The 23,174-nt window shown below is 45.2% G+C and overlaps 1 protein-coding gene across 2 annotated transcripts; it reads left to right on the plus strand.

The window, feature by feature from the left end:
* The first annotated feature begins 375 nt into the window (after positions 1-375).
* On the plus strand, positions 376-20,173 carry LOC101741181 (anion exchange protein 3). 2 transcript variants are annotated; one of them, XM_062671342.1, is made up of 17 exons: positions 376-576; positions 6,116-6,245; positions 6,317-6,384; positions 6,877-6,989; positions 9,136-9,289; positions 9,369-9,470; positions 9,549-9,781; positions 9,897-10,053; positions 12,648-13,326; positions 13,407-13,588; positions 14,001-14,230; positions 14,334-14,506; positions 14,654-14,805; positions 14,888-15,135; positions 15,422-15,845; positions 17,764-17,934; positions 18,022-20,173. In XM_062671342.1, the coding sequence occupies exons 1-17, from the start codon at positions 529-531 to the stop codon at positions 18,094-18,096; spliced, it is 3,339 nt and encodes a 1,112-aa protein (XP_062527326.1). In that variant the 5' UTR covers positions 376-528; the 3' UTR covers positions 18,097-20,173. The 2 variants fall into 2 exon arrangements, with proteins under 2 accessions (XP_062527326.1, XP_004932775.1); XM_004932718.5 differs by having other exon boundaries at positions 377-576; positions 6,113-6,245.
* Positions 20,174-23,174: the final 3,001 nt, after the last annotated feature.

Raw genomic sequence — 23,174 nt, forward strand, 5'->3', positions numbered from 1 at the left:
TTCCTTCAGAAACAAAAGCATTTTTTCCGAGGGATACCTGTTGTTTTGTACATTAAAGAGAGCAAAGACTCGTGTACAACCTAGTGTCCAATAAAGCTCCCAGCCGGCACGGAGGGACTTTCGTACTCTTGTGTATCATCATCGTTATGTACCGCTTGCCCCATTGGGAGTCTGAGGATGACTTTGGGTTGATTCCTCCATTAACAGTGACCGCTAACCTCTATGTGCCTTAGTCATTTTCCACCCACTGGTGGCCGTGTAATGCTCGTCGGTCAAAAAATCAAATGTGGAATCGGGATAGAGACAGAAATACAGCAATATAAACGCAGCTGCTGTCATGTGACAATTTCATTTTAGGAATTAAACAAGAGAGCGAGGAAGAGAGCAGAAGTACGCTCGTCGTAGAATCTGACGAGGACGAGCCGAGTGGCGGATGAGCTGGGCAGCGCGTAGTGAGCCGTGCAGCGAGGCCGCGCTGAGCCGCGCGCGCACAGTCGACCGCGCGCACGCCGCGTGTCAGCACGCGCCATGAGCTCCGGGAAAAGAAAACTCTCGTTCCTCGGCTTCGCTCCGCAGGTCAGTACACGCATCGCCTCGCTCGCCATGTCTCTCCTCTTATATTCTCTCTCTACTCTTACAGTTGTATTTCAATTAATTCTTATTTATATTTAAATCATTATTTACTTTAAACATTCGAGTTCGCTTATTATTCTCGTTCGATGATCGCAGAAACAAAACCACAAATTGATTTTGTTGCAATAGTTTATTAGCGAGCACTCCGTCCATATAAAAGCAACACGAGACCCATACAACATAGTCAAACAATACGCAGCTGTAATATTACGGTTTGTTTTATGAATGGCAACATCGAACGAGCACACATTAATTAGGTCTCACAAGTTTACAACAATTTAATGATATTGGCGGCGCACGCACACACGCCCGCCTCGCTATTGCGACGCCGTGTGTGTGCACACGAACGGTTTTAGGATATTTAAAATGTGTGCCCTGCGAAATTTATAAAATGCGAAATGAATGCTATTATGTAAAGTGTGAGGGCGGCGTTCGCACGACGCGGACGTGCCAATTGGAACAAGTTCAATTCCAGATAATATTGTTTTCCTGGTTGTTGCTCGCTACTCTCTCACTCAACTACGAGTATGTATACATTGTCACATTGACGGGAGTGACGCAGGAGGCGTAGGGGGTGCCCGCTGCTACGAGTTCGCTACGAACGCGTAGCGCTACGGAACGCTACGTGCGCACCCTTCCTTCGTCTCCTGCTCGCGTGACTTTCCTTGTATTTTGAGGTGAAAGCGGGTAGCGTTCGACAGATGTTGTCCGCATGTCACATTGTGAGGGCCACCGCTCTCGCAATATCGAGGTGATGGAATGCAGACACGTCTGAGTACTGGTGCTTCAGTTTTAGTTCGGTGAGCTATCGTTTACAAGCCCACCGTCGCTTTCAGGCGAGCTCTCGGTCCAACGGGTGTTCAATTTGCCACTACAATTGCTATTCGTTATGTAACCGTGAAAAATGAAAATCAGATTAAGTATTAGGTACGCGAGCGATAGGGCCGAGATAAGTATTGCACGGCGATAGCAGATAGCGCCTCGACGTTACTTTTATAAAACAAGCTCTCAAGTGAAAACTATCAAGAGAACCATAGGCATTGACTAATCTTATCTGAGTTCGGGGCGCGGGCATTGAAGGCACACTTCCGATGTATCGTAACTACCGAGTCACGTTGTTTACGCCAATTGTTTATCAGATCGCGAGCTGTCGGATAAGATACAACTACATACACACACACACACACACACACACACGCATACACATACACGCGGATAGATACTACATATATGTATATGGTGATGGTTGAGAGCAGCACTTGGTCTGCACGGGAGCAGATTGTATGTACAATAAATAAAGAAGGTCTTACTGTTACTCTATATGATAATCGTAAAATGAACCGTCGTTCGTCTAATAGATTCGCGCACAAGTCATACATCAATAAACAATACAATATTGGACGCCAGCGACTTATCGCTCCGTCGATGAAGTCGAGTCGAGTTCTGACGTTCATCAGCGCATGACGAGGGTCAGCTCTCTGTCAGGGTGTCAGCTCTAGGCGGACATGCTCGTGCGGACACGCACACAGCGGTCGTGCACTGTTGTGTTGTGCTATTTATTGTTGTTTTATGTTGTTAAAGTATTTTATCTTTTTTTAAATTGATGTCGTATCGCATCGTCATTGTATGATTAAATTGTTCAAAGCTGATAATTCAGTAGAATGGAAAAGTACAGTTTATTTTATTACTAATTTTTGATTGAGGATCATGATCTGTCCTCGATTCTCTCATCTGCAGCACCAGGCTTACACCGCTTGTCGATCTGGAATCAATTACAAACTGTAAGCCGCAGCAGTTCGAGGCGCCCGGGTCATATGCACAATCATAATATATTATCTGATGTGAGAACAGTCCCGATAGACGTTGAACAGAGATCAGAGTTAGTGTAATGTGACGTCACGATGGGAAGTTTGACATGCGCTATGCGCTTACGCCATACCGCCTCACCTCGCCTCGCCTAACTTTACAAGCTCATTGTCTTCTACAGAGTACTCATTTGTAGGTTTTTTTTTTTTTTTTTTTTTTTTTTTTTTTTTTTTTTTTTTTTTTTTTTTTTTTTTTTTTTTTTTTTTTATTTTTTTTTTTTTTTTTTTTGCTTAGATGGATGGACGAGCTCACAGCCCACCTGGTGTTAAGTGGTTACTGGAGCCCATAGACATCTACAACGTAAATGCGCCATCCACCTCGAGATACAAGTTATAAGGTCTCTATATAGTTACAACGGCTACCCCACCCTTCGAACCGAAACGCATTACTGCTTCACGGCGGAAATAGGCGGGGTGGTGGTACATACCCGTGCGGACTCCCAAGAGGTCCTACCACCAGTGATTACGCAAATTATAATTTTGCGGGTTTGGTTATTATTACACGATGTTATTCCTTCACCGTGGAAGTCAATCGTGAACATTTGTTGAGTACGTATTTCATTAGAAAAATTGGTACCCGCCTGCGGGATTCGAACACCGGTGCATCGCTTCATACGAATACACCGTACGTCTTATCCTTTAGGCCACGACGACTTCATCCTTTAGGCCACGACGACTTCTTATGTGAACTACATAGGTTGTAGAATCTGTTTTAATTGCACACGCGTCGCTCTCACCGCCCTGTCAATAAGTGGTGCGAAGCGTTGTGCGTACTGCATGTGTGTCCGGCGAGGCAGCCGGTGCAGTCTGCCGGAGATGGCGGTCGCGCCGCACCCGCTCACCTCGAGCTGCTGTTCGCAATGGGCCACGAGACCACCAGAATCATCCGGACCCTCTGAAGCGGTCAACTAACTTTTCAGTTGTTAGTCATCCCTATTTTTAAAACGCACAGCTTACAAGCAACTGCGTACATAAAGATTTACAAACAGTAACATAAATAGGGCTCGGGTTTGCAACGTCTACAGTTGCAGGCTAACAATATGTACTGAGAGCGGATCGAGTTGACCCCAGGACGTGACTATGGCGACAGTGGCGACGGTGGCGACGGTGGCGACGGTGGCGACGGTGGCGACGGTGGCGACGGTGACGACGGTGGCGTTCTGCGTGGACGTGGGCCGGACCGGCGGCGTGCATAGCGGCGGCCACGAGAAGGGAGGTGGTGTCGTATCGCTGACCCGAAGTAGCGCCCTGACGCTCTCTGCGTCCTGAACATTTAAAAAGTTCACGTAACACTGTGCTCCGACGGCACATCTAAGGAAAGTGAGAATGAAGATGTTGAAGGCGGAGCACGCAGGCGCGGGCCGCACTTCTATACAAGAGATGCTCGCCGATGACGTGTACGAACTAACAGCTTTTCTACATAAAACGCCGATATGCTCATATACTCATACACGTATAGATAGAGTTTATAAATAGTATACTATAATATAACAATTAGGTGTACTATGCCTTCTAATCTAAATCTGCCATTGAATATGATTTGTGACAATTTAGTCAAATAATGATTTGATAGCATAGTTAGCTTACGTAAATACGTTACGTAAATAGTCGTGTTGGAATGAAGGTAAATTAGGATTGAGTAGTATTGGATCGAAGTTAGCGGTTGAGAGCGGCAGTGAGCGTGCGGGGTGCACGGTATCGACCCCGCGACCCTGACCTTGTGCGGCGACCGTGGCCGGGTGCAACGCCGCGCCGTCTCCGCGCCACCAGTACAGCGGAGAGCAGCGCGCGAGTCGTCCGCCCACGTTCATGCTCATACGTGCTCATCTCCTCTCTGCCATATGACAATGTTTCAACTAATAACAATTCGTGCTATTATTTAATGACGGTACGAACCGCTTCGCACTTATTCTTTTTATATTAGGCGGAGCGAAATGAACGAAATTAATTAATATTGCTCTTTATTGTAACGTATTGAAAGAGTAGTGTCTGTAACGGAGAGTAGTCGCGTGGAGCCTCGATGCCGCGTGTAGTGGTGACGCGCTAGTAGTACCGCAGTAGGATCGCAGTAGTACCGCAGTAGAATCGCAGTAGGACCGCAGTAGGACCGCTGCGATGGTTCGCGCGGACCTTGTTTGTGATCTATCTACATGACGGCACGAGCTCTGTGCTGTGCCATTGTTATGATATGTTTCTAAAACCTTGTTCCGTGATACTGGTCGTTCCATGCATTCAATATTGTTTACATGAAGTCGAATGCGATCTGTTTTTGAGCCTCGAGCATCGAGTATACCTATGTCCTTTACCTACCGGAGTCTGCGTCCTACGAGATCGTACCCGCAGACCGAGCCATCCGACAGCTGTAACGCTCCTGCTACCCGGGACGTCAGGGCGAGGAGGCACTGAGTGTCAGTCGACACACCCGCTTACGTGTACTGATCATAATGAATGTGAAGCTCGGACGAGGAAGCTGCTGAAGTAGTCCGCTTTACGCACTATTGCAGGGGACAGACGCGGCACATTCATTTATATCAGGGCCACGCTACAATAGAGCCAGACATGATGGAGCGCTCGTAACACCAACACTCATTGGAACTGTAAAACAAACAAGTTATAATGTAATCACATGCGAGGATTCAAATACGTGGAGTACGTACCTACTGTGTGAATATCAAATAATTTATTGAGAAGCGTGAACATGAACTGACAATTAAAATAAAAACACGTACAACGACACGACTCGCTACCTACTGAAGCCACATACAATACAAGTCTGAAATTGCGCGATGAAATAAAATTCTACAAGTATCTGTGTACTTCAACTACATAAATAAATAAATAAATAAATACATATAAATCGTTTATTTATCACTAATGAGAAAGTGTAGAAATCCATATAATATCTTTAGGGAATTCTCTACATTAATTGTTAACCACACAGCGCTTCGTGTGTGCCCTCACCTTTATATAAATATAATATGATATATAAGTTTAGTTAAATCATTAACGCTGGTGATGTTAGTTATTTGAAGCTATGTTCAGTGTCTGCTCGTGAAGAACACATGACGTCACAGCGGCAAACTTGACAAGTTTGTGTTGAGCCATGCAGCAAGCGCGGCAGGTTAGCCGTGCTGCCGTCGCCAGCTACAGTTCTTGGTCTGCTCTTAAATAAGAGACAGTCTAAGGTCCGTTCCGACACGGAACATCAGCACCGCCCTCCAAACGGCTACTGTACGGCATTCCTTCGAATGATGAAATTAAATTAAGTGCCTCATATCGCTAAATGATCATAATACCCGACATATGCGGCCTGTCGGTCTACAGTACTCTGCACAACAGATGTGTCGTCGGACTGTAGCTGCGTAGTCCGAGGGTTGTACCCACACAAAGCTCTAACCCACGTCTTATAGCACTTTCTACTTCCCAACCTATGGATAGAGGGCAGGCTACGCCTTCGTAGAGTAGCAAATAGATAGTTACATCTTGTTTGTACAGGAGCTGTGTTGGGATCAAGGTCAAATTGATCTATTTGGGTTGTTTGGCACTGTCGTTGCCGTGTGCTCGAGCTGCAGTAGTGACTGTTGTGACGTAACGTAACGTAACGTAACTTGCAGCAGGCCGCAGGCGATGACGAGGTGCAACTGGACGAGGAGATGGACCGCGTGGTGTGGGGCGAGGGGCAGGGTCCACCGCCCAGCGACGCCACGCCGCGCAGGGATCTCGCCGCCCCGCCACCCTACGCAACAGGTACCTTCTTATTCCCCCCTTTTGCTCAATATTCTCGTATCTAATCTCTAATTCTCATGTTCTCTGTACAGATGCAGATACTTCCCGGACTGGACCCGAGCAACTCGAACCTGCGACGGATCCCCACCTGAATCAGACGGTACACTCTGCTCCATCTCATCTACCCCATGTAGGACAGAATAGGAGCGACTTCTTTTCATTTAGTATTAAAATTGGTAGCCGGAGAAAACTTTTCATCGTTATAAATAATATTATATAAATGAAGTATCTTCCACGACGCATCCCGACCCGCTTCTACACTGTCTCCGTGACTCCGGGATGCGGGTGTGATACTGCCTGGACCGATCCGTCACAACCTCATCGTTCCATACACTAAGTACGTAACAAATGATCAATATTACATAATAATTTTACATAATAATTTACCGTTGTGAGTACGAGACGGTACAATGTGCGAACAAGAAGTCTCCAAGGTCGTCAGTGTGTCACTCTCTCGTGCCACTCTACAGCACTTCCGCAGACCTACTGCGACCCTTGCTCGCATCTGCAGTAGATGAGTCCGTCCAGTGTAGGTGACACTGTACACACTAGACTGACAACCACTGCATATAATTCCGTGAACCTTGTGCAGACGTCAGCGGCGGAGGAGCGACGCGTGCAGTTCGACGGAGGGAGCCCGGCGCCGCGCGCCGACGCCCCGGCCGTCGCGCTTGCGGACGCCGACCGACGCGCTGAGAGGAATGCGTGAGTACCCGCATTTTGCTGATTATCAATAAAGAAATGCAGACTACTTCGGAGTCTGTCTGAGGAGTAGCGATAATATGTTTAAGGAGCTTTCGTAATCTGACAAGCAGCGATCGGGAAGGTTGAATGGCATTTCGAAGCCGAAGTGTCATGACCGCCAGGCGCGGCCGCGCGTGTAGTGGTGGTGTGGGGAGCGCGAAACGTAGCAACTAGGTAGCGGAAGCGAGACTAGAGCGGGTGTCGATTGTCGCTTCAGACGAAAATAGTGTCCGAGTGACATTGGCAGTGCGCACGGCCGCCACGCCGCGCCGCGCCCGTGACGTAGGTACTGCCGAGCCGCGTCTCCTCCGCACCACGCGCGTCCGGGCCCTCGCTCACTCACACGAACGCGATCTCTTTTCTCTCGGATCTTTTAGTTGTCACGTTACATTTATGTATATTATAGTATAAATATATATGACATCGTATTCGTGTAAGTATTTTAGATATACTTACACGTGTGTCAAACGGAATCATCACTAAAGAAGCTCTTCAATATCGATCGTGATGGAACGATGAAAGTCGCTAAGTCTGCAAACTGAACAAAATAAAATAGAGCGAAGGTAAACTTGGTTTATTCGTTTTGTACATTAAGATACATTTTATTACACATCAGATAAGAAATAAATAAAAACTAAATGCGATTTATGATACTTCATGGAAATTCTTGGAGTGATTATGCCGCTGATGTGGAAGATGGATTCAGAGAAGTAAATCGATGGCTTCAGAGAAACACTGATACTATAATCTTACTTCTTAAGATGTACATAAATGAATAGAAAAGCAACAATGTAGTTGTACCCATATTAAAAGGGAGTTTAGGGAGTTAAGTGTTGAGTTCAGGACGTAAATGGAAGCGCTTTCTGGAGGGTTCATAAAATTACGCACATCATGAGACATAATTCAAGCATGTACACGGACGTATGTACATACATATACCTATCTATTAGCATGCTCATGTTTACATTATTATATATCCATAATATATATTTATAATATTTTTTTCCTGATCACGCGAGCGAAGCCTTGTTTAACAGTTAGGTATACTAGGGGTGGTCAATAAAATGATAAACATGATCTTTTTACTCCTGACTTAAAACTGTCACTTTAAAGAAAATAATGTCAAATAAGGACAAACAAACACACTTTCACATTTATAATATGAATGAAAAAGTATCGATTTATAATAATATATTTATAGATGTGTATTTTATATTTGCTGTTTTTTCCTACGCTACTGGCCCAAGGGGCTATTCCACATACGCGCGGCCGGGCTTACATTAAATTGAGTTTTCCTAAATCTCATCATCGTATTTTAAATAATAGTATATTTATACAAAATAATGAACACGCGACACACACACGACACCGGCTTGTCCAATGCGAGCTCCACCGAGGGTCTAACTATAACATGCACGTGGGCCGTACGCATGAATACAAATGATCGTTTTTTAAAGATTTCTATAATTTGATGCTGTATGAACCCATTAATTCAATAATATTATTAAAGCGAGTAAGTAGCTATGTCTGTTATATTTTAACGTTGAAGCTAGTGGAAACTTTACGCCACGCCGAACACACGTCTCCCAGCACACGATACAACGAGCAGCCGCGCAAGGGTACGCGCACGATACTCGCTAATAAAAATTACTTGGTGAATTGTAGATACATTCTATACTACTGCCATCGGTAACTTATTTAATAAACAACAATTTATGTATCGATCCTTCATGAGCGAAATGAAATTGCCGGACATTGATGTTCTAGTGACTAATGTTACTAAGAAATGAAATTCATCGTGTGAGTTGTGACTTGCCGTAGTGGACAGAACAACATATTATGCTAACCAATTTAATTTTATAAATGCTTATTCAGAAAAACAAACCTCATCTCATTACGATGTCGAATGTAATAAATGAATCGATAGAGTGAAATTAACAACGACTAATGTCAGAGGAGGTTATTTATTTTAAGACTGACGATTGATTGAAACGTGTCGCTCAGACGCAAGGCTGGGCGCTACGTTTCTTCTCTGTCTCTGATGTCCTCTTCAGAAACAGAAAATTATAGTTAGAGATTTGTATGATGAGGCGACGGTTGGTTTCAGACGACACGGACACAAGTCGCGGAAGTACTCGTTGCAAGAGGGCGGGGAGCGAACTGCTTCTGACGATGAAGGCCTTGAAGAATCGCAGAGAGACCAGCTTAGTCACCGCACCGATGACCCGCGCGCTCTTCGTCGTCACAAGATACAACCCAAGGTACCTCGTCCCTCCTCTCCTCCGAGACTCTCTGCATCTACGTGCCATCTGATCTTTGTAATATTGTCACGTCAAACAGACATCAACGGTCCACGTCGGTCGTAAGGATGGCGGTGACAAGGTCCAGAACATTCTTCCTGATGCGACATATAAGAAAATGTACGACCACAGTCCGCACGCGGTGAGTGATGCAGAGCTGCAGATACGGACGCGTCAGGCTGTCTCCGGGGCGCCGGTGATGCGATGTGTGACGTTGCAGGTGTTCGTGCAACTGGACGAGCTGCTGGCGACGGAGGACGGCGAAGCGGAGTGGAAGGAGACGGCGCGCTGGATCAAGTACGAGGAGGACGTGGAGGAGGGCTCGGCGCGCTGGGGGCGGCCCCACGTCGCGTCGCTCTCATTCCACTCGCTGCTGAACCTGCGCCGCTGTCTAGAGACCGGCGTCGTGCTGCTAGACCTTGACGAGAAGGACTTGCCCGGCGTCGCCTACAGGTACTTTTACAAACAAAGATAAAATCTTGACCCAAGTGGACATACGACCTAGGACATCTATCTTTATATGGATATATGTATATGTGTTAACGGAGGGTATGGTGCTGTGACGCAGGGTCGTGGAGAGTATGGTGACGGAAGGCCTGATCGAGGAGGACGACAAGCCCGTCGTGATGCGTTCGTTGCTGTTGCGGCACCGGCATGTCCACGACGACCGCGGGTTTCGCTTTTCCATCAGCAGCAAGAAGCCCGCATCCTACAGCAGTCTGCAGGTACTGATTTCGGGGCCTGTCGCAGCTCCACGAGTGCATGGCGTCGACTGGCAGCGAGCGCGCCGGTCGCGGCTGGCTTGATGCCTGACGTGCAAGCGATATGTTGAGGCGCACACTAAACAAGCTAATACAAAAACTAAACCTTTGAACTTTGCTCTCCGTGACGGTCAACACACTAATACGCGTACAGTAGAAGGCGGATGTTGTATTCTCATGTATAAAAACACATTCTGTACGGGAGCAAACTTGAATCGTCGACCTTGAATACGGTTAAAGTAAAGTTAGCGCAGTAATGAGCAGCCAGCCACCGACGCCCTCCGCTGCGGTGCACGCGCGCAGCCTCTGTGAGTGTGAGACTGTATTGTAGCCGGGGCCGGTGGTCGGCGCCGCACGTCCATCACGCGCGTCTGTTGCGCGACTCCGTAATGCACATGTTTCTGATGTACCTATTCACCTAATGACCTAAGTCATTGAACCTGGCCCTCGGAGTCCACTGGTACGGACTAAATGCTACGGAATGTGATAATAAAATACTATTTGTTTGTTTGTTCGTTTTGTAGGTGGTCGCGTGTCCATTATCTGATTAGTTTAAAACCTTAAAGTAAAGGCAGCGACTCCTGCCGCGCCCTTGCGATCTACTTCTCCCATGACACAGGATAGGCTGTACGGATAGTATACGCGATGGGAACATGTGAACGTATTTAAATAAGAAATATTTTTGAAGAAGCCGGGCATCGATGTCCGAGTCTTCTTGACAATCGTGCTGTCGTTAATCGTACGAGTTCTCTTCCATATTTTTATCTGATCCTATCAGTATCCTATCATAATACGATTCAGTATTACCTACTAGAGAAGGCAGAATCAATACGACACACCTGTGCCTAAGTAGCTATGGAAGTACTGGATGGATAAACAAACAGCAACAGTAAATAAATTAAATATTTTATATTTTACTTTTAATTGTAATTTTATACTCGTAATTAAAATGTAGTAATTATTAAGAATTAAATAATATATAAAAATATTAATAAATACTAAGTAATAAATTATGTTAGTAAACATAAACTAGTATAAACTTATATATTTTTAAATAAATATAAAAAGTAAAAGAAGAACTAAATGTAGCCCCAGCCACTGATTATAGAAATGATCAATATTATGTTGCACGTGACCCCCCCCCCCAACCCCCTCGCCCCGTCATCTCATTCTGCAATATGTAGTAGAATCAAATGTGTCAGCACCTTGCAACCAACTGTCAAATCTGGTGAAGTCACCGCCAGCACGCAACAGGAGGGAGCTTAGTCTGTACTTAACTGTACTGACACTGTAAGGCATCTCAATCCAGTCTGTACTTAGCAGACTAGATTCAGATGCCTTACAGTTGGAGTCATCTTTGGCTAAGAGTTTCGGATAACCAACCAAGCCTTTAATGACTTTTAAATAATATACACTCCCAGCAAACTCACGTCGCAAGTTAAGTGGAATTAGATGATGTTTTGTGCAAAGGTTATCATACTTATTTGAGTTATAGGGAATATTTAATTTAAAAATTCTTTCAATTCATATTATATAGATAAGTACTTATTTATAAATAGGTATACTTATTCAGTACTTATTTATAAGTATTTTACAATGGAGTGCAAATAACCATAAGAACTTCAGAAAACCTTTGTTTCGAAAGTAACTTCTTAATTTACTATGACTTCTCTGTTTCTGAAGAGTTATTCCGTTGACCGGGTTTCTTCTGTTGGAACATTGGAGCGTAGTGTGTAAGGGATGCATGCAGGAGACGTGTGGTGTAGAGTCGCAGTGCGCACGTTGCAGTCGCTGTGGCTGGAAGAGAACGAGGCGCTGCGGTCGCGCTGCTCGGGCTGCTCCGCCCGCGCCGCCTGCCGCCGCCACAGCGTCGCCCTCCTCGTACGGACCTCGCCCCGCATGCTCCCCCTCACCCTAGTACAAGAACTGCTCATGCTACTCGTACTACACTACTAACCTACTACATTGCATTTTCTCTATTAGACATCACATCGACATCATCTGCAGTAGGTGATCGATGAATGTGTATTGGTATCTCATATTAGAGCCATCTGTAAATATCGTTCTTCATAAATGTACGTAGTATGTACTTTGTATTGTAGTAGTTTGATTAGCTTGGATCACTTGGTCACTCCGATGTCTCGAGAACGAGGGCCACCCGAATTCGATAGGTGAACATTCGCTTTGCTCGCATCATCCCCGGTGACGTCACAGAGAAGTGACACAGGCCGCGAGGGGCTCCTGCACCACCTCCATACATCCGCGCGCGAGCCTCGACGCAAGACGTCTACTCGCGGCGTTTGCTCCAAACTTAAACCAGTATTCATTCCTCCAACAAGCACTTCGTAAACATTGTCTAGTGCCTTCATTGTTTTCAAGATTTTTTATTGTGTACATTTGTTCTGACTTTATTTGAAAATGTTTAGAATAGAGAGCTCTGTGTGTGTGCATGTGCGTGTGTGTGTGTGTGTATGATCATATACATAATACGAGTATGTACGTGTCGTAATCATGTGTCGTAATATGGAAAAAGTCTGTAAGAGTTAGTTTGTACATAGAATCTATCGGAGCGTCGGCGGCGCAGCACGCACGCGCGGCCCTCGGCGGCCGGGCTGGACCCGCGCGAGGTCGAGTACCTGGCGCACGCTTCCGAGTCGCAGGATGAGCTGCGCCGCACTCACAACGACTCGATCCTGAAGCGCATCCCGGACGACGCCGAGGCCACCACTGTACTGGTCGGCGCCGTCGGCTTCCTGGACCAGCCGACCATCGCCTTCGTGCGTCTCGCCGAGGGAATATACATGCCTTCGATAACCGAGGTGCCCGTCCCGGTCCGATTCATGTTCATTCTGTTGGGACCCGGTGGAGCTGATCTCGACTACCATGAGGTCGGTCGGTCTATCTCGACGCTCATGTCGAACCCTGCGTTCCACTCGATCGCGTACAAGGCGGACGACCGTCGGGAGCTTCTCTCGGCTATCAACGAATTTCTCGACGACTCCATAGTGTTGCCGCCCGGAGACTGGGAGCGCCAAGCGCTGCTGCCGCTCGAGGAGCTGCGCGCTAAGAGTGAAATGATCCGGCGTCGCAAAATAAACGCCTTAGAGCGCAAGCGCATCGTCGCGGACGGGGACAAGCCTTCAGACGAAAAGAAAGCGTTGCTCGCGGCCGAGGCAGGAGGGATGCCTCCCGAAGAACCCGACGATCCTCTCTCTAGAACGGGACGACTGTTTGGAGGTAAGCTCTGATAAAGGTGACCCCAACATAGCTCGTGCGGACCGAACCTAACCCGAAGTGCGTGTGCATTCTGTGTGCAGGTGTGATCCGGGACATGAAGAGGCGGTACCCCTTCTACGTGTCCGACTTTGTTGACGCGCTAAATGGTCAATGCGTCGCGGCCACCATCTTCATGTACTTCGCAGCGGTTTCCTCTGCTATTACTTTCGGGGGACTGTTGGCAGAGAAGACATACGGCAAAATTGGTATCTCCGAAACTCTGGTAAGTTGTGAATTCGCGAAGTGAACGTTGGCTGCCAACTAGCGACACACTTTATTTACGTTCTAAACTGTTTCATTGGGAAAGATTAAGATATCGTACTTTTTGAAAGTATTATATTACTCATCTGATTTTCTACTGGCTTTTTTGTTTAGCTATTGACGAGTTTTATTGCTATTCTTGAATAATTTGAAAAACACTCATTTTCTTTTTCAAAGTATCAATTTATAAAAGAAAAGAAAAGAAAAATTAAAATCTTGAGGTATTAGTGATTATAGTCGAACATCAGTTATTCGGCGTACACTAATTAAGTGTAAAGATATGACTACAATGAGTGCAATCCATACAATTTTGCTATTTGAATTTGGACAAGAGCAGCGGTTATGTGAGAAGTGCAGTGGAAGGTGACCTGCAGGTGTTCACGAGCGCTGGCGGCGTGCTGTTCGCGCTGGTGGCCGGCCAGCCTATGATGATAACCGGAGCGACGGGGCCGCTGCTGCTGCTCGACGAGTCGCTGGCCAACTTCTGTCACTCGTACGGGTTCGACTTCCTCGCGGCGCGCATGTACTGCGGCCTCTGGATGATAGTGATCGCGCTATGCGTCGCTTCCGTCGAGGGCAGCGTCGCAGTTAAAAAGATTACCAGGTCCGTTTCCCTTACATTGTTCATCCCGTCGTGACCAGGTCACCAAAACGCGGCATCAGAGCGCAGCATCTATCTGTACATATGGACATATGCTATCGAACAGGTTCACTGAGGATATCTTCGCTTTCCTGATATCGTTGATCTTCATATCGGAACCCATCACGAGCACCATCGCCGTGTACCGCGCCAACCCGCTCGGTATCGACTACTGCCAGTTCCGAGAGGTGGCCCTCTCGAATTCCACAGTGCAGCCGCTTCTAAACTCTACTTCAGTCGGTAACCACATCACTGTCATTACCTATAGTACCTATTGTTAATATGTATACAAAAATAAAACAAAGCTATAAAATGTTATGAATATGTATTTCATAATTACGATGCGAGTGAGCCGCAATGAGTGCATCCGATGCCTTGGTCGCGCAGGTAACTCTAGCGTGGTCGCCCCAGCGCCGCCCGTCTCCAGACTGCCTCCGCAGCCCAACACGGCTCTCTTCTGCACCATGCTGACGCTGGCCACCTTCGTCTTGGCGTACTACCTCAGAATTTTTCGCAACGGCAAGTTCCTCGGTCGCAGCGTGAGTTACAGAACATAAACTTTATACGTACGCAGAGTCCGCTACTTCGAGGGTCCAAGTAACTGGTCGTGATGGTATTCAGGCTCGTCGAGCGCTGGGTGATTTCGGAGTGCCGATCGCGATCGTGCTGATGGTCGGCATCTCTTGCTTGGTGCCGGTGAAGACAGAGACCCTGGTGGTGCCGGCTGGTCTCAACCCCACTACTGTGCGCAGTTGGTTCGTGCCGCTCAATCCTGGACTGGAGACCATCCCGGCTTGGGCAGCTTTTGCTATGGCGCTGCCGGCGCTCATGGTTTACATCATCGTCTTCATGGAAACGCACATCGCCGAGTAAGTCTCTTTTCTTTAAGTTTTGTTTCTCTAAATATGGCACACAATGACCGGTACACACAAACACATTGCCCTAAGCCGTTTCAGAGTAGGAGCTGTATGTAGATTTGTGTATTGGTTCGTTCGAGCATCATGCAAAAACTACATTTTTAATTGACTTCATTCAATATTGGTACGTTTATACCTTTACTTGTAATCTTAGAAACCGTCATTTATTTGATCTGGATACCAAGACGGAAGTCAGAGTTAGGGCGGATGACTGTTATGGAATGTCTCCGTGACGCAGGTTGATCATCGCGAAGCCGGAACGGAGGCTGAAGAAGGGTAGCGGGTTTCACATGGACATCGTGATAATGTCGTTTGTGAACGCGCTGTGCGGCATGTTCGGCGCGCCGTGGCAGTGCGTGGCCACGGTGCGGTCCGTGAGCCACGTGTCGGCGCTCACCATCATGTCTACGACGCACGCGCCGGGGGACAAGCCGCACATCGTGGAGGTGAAGGAGCAGCGGCTGACGGGCCTGCTCGTGGCGGTGATGGTCGGCATCTCGGTGCTCGCTTCGGGCTGGCTCTGTCTCGTGCCCATGGCGGTGCTCTTCGGCGTTTTCCTCTACATGGGGATCTCTGCGCTCGGCGGAATACAGTTCTGGGACCGTTGTATTCTACTTCTCAAGCCAGTCAAACACCACCCGCAACTTCCTTACGTTAGACGGGTGAGACATTCTATTTATTTATTCTATTACTCGTAATACAAAAACAATAAACAAAAAAATGATGCAACAAGCAACCCTGTTCAATAAGCACTTACCATAAATACTTAAGCAACAACTGCAAAAATGGGTTTATTGGTTCGATAAAACTCAATCATTAGTTCATAATCTGTATGGCATTTTTTTATTGTTATATTTTACAATAATAAATTCAAATATTATAAAAAAATGTAAAAATGAAAAAAGCGAAGTTTTATGAAGTCGTCGTGGCCTAACGGATAAGACGTCCGGTGCATTCGTGTTGAGCGATGCGCCGGTGTTCGAATCTCAGGCGGGTACCAATTTTTCTAATGAAATACGTACTCAACAAATGTTCACGATTGACTTCCACGGTGAAGGAATAACATCGTGTAATAAAAATGAAACCCGCAAAATTATAATTTGCGTAATTACTGGTGGTAGGACCTCTTGTGAGTCCGCGCGGGTGGGTACCACCACCCTGCATATTTCTGCCATGAAGCAGTAATGCGTTTCGGTTTGAAGGGTGAGGCAGCCGTTGTAACTTACTTGAGACCTTAGAACTTATATCTCAGGGTGGGTGGCGCATTTGCGTTGTGGATGTCTATGGGCTCCAGTAACCACTTAACACCAGGTGGGCTGTGAGCTCGTCCACCCATCTAAGCAATAAAAAAGAGCCTTTCGTGTATTCGAACATTATAACCCTTGTGTGCTGATTCACGACCTGTCTGTCCGTGTGTCACGATCTATGTACCTACATAATAAAAAAGTGTGTGTGTCCGCTCCGACGCACGACTGGAGTTTACTGGATATAAAAAATTAAACGAAACAATACGAGAAATAGTTCTATATTACGACAACACGATACACTACAGATTATTAACAAATTAACGAGACACAAAACAAACGACTAACAAATATATGAAAATACAATAATGAGAGAAACGCGCGATCAGTACGAGGCTTTGTGGCGGACTGCCGGCGCAGCAGCCCGGCGCGCATTTCGTGTGACATGCGCAATCAGGCGCATAACGCATTTCGTGTGATATGCTAGTACGATTTTGGTCCCCATAATTTTCATACCCCGGGCCTATATATGTAAATCGATTCTAAAGGAGTAAACTCCAATATATGTATTCGGAAGACATTGGCATAGTGATAAAACAAACCCTGCGCTTTTTAAGAAAACTCTTTATATACTCGTACACATGTATTTATTTAATCCGGCTACTTGGCGGTGAACAATTCAAAAGCGAACGGCGGGCTTAGTCAAACCCGTGTGTGGACGCGTGCTTGGAGCGAACCTTGGAGGCCTTACTTTGCTAATTTGAAAATAACAGTTCAGTCTTTTGTTGTCAAAATAACGAGTTATAAGAGTGAGTATCGATCGTAAATTAAACAAATGCGAGATTGAATCGTTGCAGCGTTAGAAGTGAACAATGAAGTAGCTTAGGTACAACAAACATCAACTGTAGGGGACGGCGTTAATTAGCCTCTTGAAGAAAATTATATTCAGTAATAAAGTATGTTCTCGCATTATTGTTAATATATGTTCTCGAGTCGTAGACATAAAACATAAATTAATAACGTAAACTATTTAAAAAATTAATAAACTAATTTATTTCTTGTACCTATATTGTGATACGTAAACCTGAACGCGGTCCATCTCCACGGTCCACTACCGAACGACATAACAAATGAATACAAGCAATGATAAAGATATTGAATCCGCCATACGACAACATCTAACCAAACATCTCGAGAACAACTTAGAGTTTTATACAGATATCCATATTTTATGCATTTCAAACTGTCCACTGCTTGTCAAAAAACCTATTTGTATTAAGGCAAGAGAGAGTTCATAGTGGTCATGGAGAGATGAGGTGTGTGTGTGTGCGCGCAGGTGCCGACTCTGAAGATGCACATGTACACGCTGATCCAAGTGGGCGGCGTGGTGGTGCTGTACGCGGTGAAGTCGTCGCGGTTCTCGCTGGCGCTGCCCTTCTTCCTGGTGCTGATGGTGCCGCTGCGCATGTCGCTCGTCTACATCTTCACGCCGCTGCAGCTGCGCGCGGTAATATGCAACTTACTTTATGTGGTGGTTCGCCTCGCTCGATACAAATTGTAGCTATTTTTAATCGTTTCCGCTTCACATTGACAGTTGGACGGCGCCCAGAAAGATATAGACAAGGACGACGAGCCGGACTTCTACGAGGAAGCGCCGATACCGGGCTAGAGGGCCCGCCTCCGCCACCGTCGCCCTCACACTCGTTGATTGAACGATAGTAAATTTAACGTCAAAAAATGTATTGTTTGTTAGAGAATTCGCGCGACAGGCGCTCGGTGCCCTTGAACCCAAACATAGCTGCATTTGAGGACACTCACAAGAACGTCGCTAAGAACATCCTCGCCGTCTCTGGCGTGAAACATCAACTTGAATCCGCTCCTCGGCTTGTGTAGACACGGCCCCCAGTCCCCATCCATGACGTGTTGCCTCAACATCTCAGCGCAGACTACGAACTACCTTGCTTGACATCGTCATTGCGTAGTAAAGTTCTATATATAATAGAAAAAAACACTATATGGTTTAGTGCGATAAGTCTGGCAAGTTTGATAAGATAAGCCAAAGCTCAGCACTAAAGTCTGCAGACAACGCGCACTACAGCAGCAGCCGTCTCACTCGCAAGCACGGAGCACGGTGCTGTACGGCGCCGCACGACACGACACGGCACGGCACGGCGCGGAGTGACGAGCTCACTCGAAGACGTGCAGTGCTGTCGCTATCAACGCTTTATTTATAATGAATTAACTACTATTTATGGATTATGACAGCCGTGTGTGACCTCACTATTGTTAGGCGATGGACCGATATAAATCCGCCTTAGGCCTAGTATAATTAACATTTTTATGTAGGTATGCGTATTATTGTTGAAATTTTGCATTCTTATGTACTTAAAGTTTTAAATACAAGATTATTTCCACAAATATTTATAATCGTAGCTTATAAAGTCAATTATACATTTTGTACAGACATGTGACCTATCCAGGCTCGTGATAATGTACATAAATTACTGACACAATTAAAATACGTAATTGAAATATTAGTAAGTAGGTATAGTAGTTCTTGAACTCGGCTTTCTCACAAATTGTTCCCTCACATCCGAACGAGCCGACCCTCCAACTCCGGGTTTTTGGTTCAGGCTCTTGATCTTATTCGTTACTCCGTCAACCAATATTGTCATTCTGGTCTTTGATAGGACGACACATTCGCATGTCAATGCGATTAATGATTTCTTTCTCATCTATGCAAGAAGTACAGTTAGAGTTCAAAAAACTTCATCTTGCAGAGATCCTCTGTGGTACTGAATTGTCCATTGAATGTTTCATTTGACCTTATCGACTTCATTCTATAGATTATATATTTCTAGCTTAAGGATAGTGTTCCTAGCAAATAGAGTTGTTCAAAAGAATTCATTTTGTGATATAGTTTGTTATGATGATGAAAGCATTTTCTAAGAAAGCCGAGTTGTTTTGAACGCACAGAGAAGCTTTAAGTTGGCTCAAAGTGATTAAAGGATACGGGAACCGAGCGTGCGACGCGCCGGGCGCCCCAGTTGGACGTCGAGTCGAGGGTAGCCAGGGCGCGTCCGTGACAGAGCTTCAATGGCTGTGATGCGTGGGTGCGCAGGGTTACGACAAAATATTTATTCAGATGTAGGTTTAATTATTGTAGGAGAATAAAACATTTCCAAATTTTACGTAGGTACCTTAGTAAGTAGATAGACAGTAATATAGTAATCGTATTTATGATTAATAACAGTTTTACGGCTAACAGATCCTTATGTTATTCATTTCATACTCCTAAGTTTTTTCCTTTAGATAGTTTACGTTTTTTGTGGGCCACCGGGTAAAATAAGCAGGCATCTAAAACTGTCCTTAATCATGAGTACAACTCGTCAAAGCATAACAACAAAAAGACAACGACATGAATTTAGGTGCAAAACAATTTATTTTATCAATTTATATGAGGTCAATGTACACAAATTGATGTATTAATAACAAAATTACAGTTATAAATGCGTAACCTTTTGTATTATTATATAATAAGTATTATCAAATAAAGGGTCGCATAGAAGCGGGAGGGCTCCACTAAGATCCATCGTGAATATGCGGCCCGAGTACTGTCACTCTGTTGTATAGAACTTCGTTGTAAGCTTAAGTAGGTAGAAGAATCCACTCTACCATCCAATCTACGAGTATTAGTTAGTGTTGTTTTGTTGAAATTGTTATTGTTAATATATTGATTATGAATAGCCGGCTTGTTTTATTGAGTGGGCGGTCAGGGTGGCGCGCGAAGCAGAGCGACGCGACCTCCTCGACTCAGCCGCGCGCACCGGTACACTCCTCCACACAATCTCACCGCTGATCTTCCCTTCATTCACTCCAGTCATTCGGCCGTAGCATATGATTGCACTCATTAATTATCGGTTGAGAGAAAAATAACTAATATTTAAGAGTTGCTTGTTTATTTATTTTAGCTTTGTTAAAGCTGTCTTTATGAATATAGGACCTAGTTATCATTAAACACTTAACACCTGAGCTGACGCGTTTCTATCTCCTTGTTCACATCAGCAAAAGGGTCCCATTTCATCGACCCTCTCTCGATATCAGCCCTTGCTTACCGAGGTAATATAGCGGACTATTAATGTCAAACTCTTAGGATTTCTTGCCGATGGCCAACTAATCAATGAGCAAGAGTAGGGTTTCCGTCATGGTCGTTTATATCGATCTTATTATTACTTCACTCACTTTACGTCTGCCATGAAAGCAGTTAGCAGTTGTCGTCGACGGCTGCCGTTCTGACGCCATTAGCGCTCACCAACGTTCCACAAGTTCCTGTGTTTTTCACCGTATTAGCAGATAAGCAGGCAAAAAAATAATCAAATGAAGTTGCCAAAACAATGCCGTTTTCTGTTCTACATTCCCTATTTTTTTGTTAGGGTTCCGTAAACGTTACGTTCCGTTACGCTCTGACTTATTTTAAAACTTTATTAGCAAGGTAAAGCTTAAAGCAGTTACTAAGTAGGCAATGTGCTTAGTCGCCTTTGTTAACCAATCTAAACTCCACGAACAAGTCGGTCGGTGTGCGAGAGCGCGGTGTCGGCGAGTGTACACCGCGGACGCGACGGTGCCCGAGCGGAACATCGTCACCGCGACCTTCAGCCGCGTCATCCTTCACTTATTATCGACATGTCCAACTGATACTGTCCCGACTAAGGGCAGAGCTGACCATCATTCAGACGATTATCAATAGTGGTATTCTCGCTGTGGTCGGAGTTCGCCCTTACTCGTTACTGCAATTCTAAGGGAAAAACGAAATGAGACATTATCAAAAACTTTTGTTTATTCTTAAATGGTTACCAGAGCTCGCGAATATGAAAACGTAAATGCCGCCGCCTACCTCAAAATTTGAGGCCTATGTCACAATTGCATAAAAATAACGTTTTGGGAATTCCGTTGTTGCTATGTCATGATAACCTTTATCGTGGGGGTAATTCGTGAACATAAGAATGTATTTTATTAGAACAACTGGTACCTGCGGGGTCTGAACACCGCCAGTCAGGTCAAACGAGCACTATAATGGTACACAATATGTCATCTGTGCAACTACCACCATGGGATAGTGGTTCCGGAAGTGGCGCATCGACATCAACCCCACGAAAAGCACAGCGGTGCTCTTCGGCACGCCATGAGAACCCTCTTGTCGTGGCCGCTGGAAACTACATACCCGACCCTGTAGACCGAATGGTAAACCGTCGACGTCGCCCAAAGCACGTCATTACGGATCCTCCAGATCCATTAATGGTGCTTTTAGGCAATACAAGCACCGGTCACCGTCCTCGTCGAACCCGTCCCTCGCGAATTAACCCACAGACACAGCCCACTGAGTTTCTCGCCGGATCTTCTCAGTGGGTCCCGTTTCCGATCCGGTGGTTGATTCTGCGAAGCACTGCTCTTGCTAGGGTCAGTGTTAGCAACACTCCGGTTTGAGCCCCGTGAGCTCACCAACTAGTTAAGGCTACGCTGAAATAGCCTCTCAAGGCTATCAGGTTAACTTTACAGTAGACTAATTTAAAGTTGAAAAACCTGAAAACAAAATTTAACGAATCCAGCTGTAGTAGAATCTAGTAGCTGTAGGATTGAAATGATTTTAATAGACCTAGAAATATATTTTTTTGCGCATCAAATATGGTTATTGACTATCATTTATGTACAAAACAGTTATTGTCGCTTAATCACGTTTGCCTTTCAAGCGTCGATATATAAAAATGAATTGCTGTTCGTTAGTCTCGCTAAAACTCGAGAACGGCTGGACCGATTTGGCTAATTTTGGTCTTAAATCGTTTGTGGAAGTCCAGAGAAGTTTTAAAATGTAGATAAATATGAAAACGCTCGGAATTAAATAAAAATAACAATTTTGTTTTTTCTTTGATGGGTCCTCCGTCGGACGGATTCCTTTTGTTTGTTTTAAGTTTATTTTATACAAAAGTTTAGGTCTTTTATTTATCTATTGAGACACTACGAAGTCTGCCGGGTCAGCTAGTGTAATAATGGTAGGTAGATATTTTGAATAAATGAAAAAAAAAAAAACAATTTCAAATTTCAAATTTCGCCCATAAGTTTTGCTCTACCAAAAAGTGCTCAACGCGACTAAAGAAGTTTTCACTTAAAATATATTCTTTTTTTAAAATAGAAATTGGTTTCTAAATGCTTTAGCCTAGTTTTTCATATTTCTAACTTATCAGCTGTGAAATATTTTGCGCAGCACTAGTTGAGGGGTAATAGTGAACTCACTTTCGTACTAGAACATAGTACAAATAATAATAATAATCTTTTATTTTAGGTCTACGTTCAATTTATGCAGCATCTTTCGCTATTAATTAAAACGAAAGATGGTGCGTTGTGGTAATGTCGTTGGGGTGTTTTAGGCATCCAGTGTATGCGGACCGTTAGGACGACCGCTACAAGGCAGAGAGTGCAGAAGTCAAGCTTCAAGCGCGGTCAGACAACGCGCTGGAGTGGTTCGTCGGAGCGTGTGCTCCGCGACTCGCCGCGGACATGTATTTAGCCTCGTTTGACGTGTCGAACTAAAGCAATTAAAAATCATATTATAAAATTAATTTATCGCTGTCCACAAGTAGATCGGAATCGCGACCTACTTTGAAGCTCAGGGGGTTGTGCCTAGAGGCTTTCGGACTTCGAAGAGCTCGACGAGAACGGTGATGAAGAGTGAACAGCATCGATAGCATTCCA

This window comes from Bombyx mori, chromosome 1 (assembly GCF_030269925.1).
Source record: "Bombyx mori chromosome 1, ASM3026992v2".
In the NCBI taxonomy this organism is placed as follows: domain Eukaryota; kingdom Metazoa; phylum Arthropoda; class Insecta; order Lepidoptera; family Bombycidae; genus Bombyx; species Bombyx mori.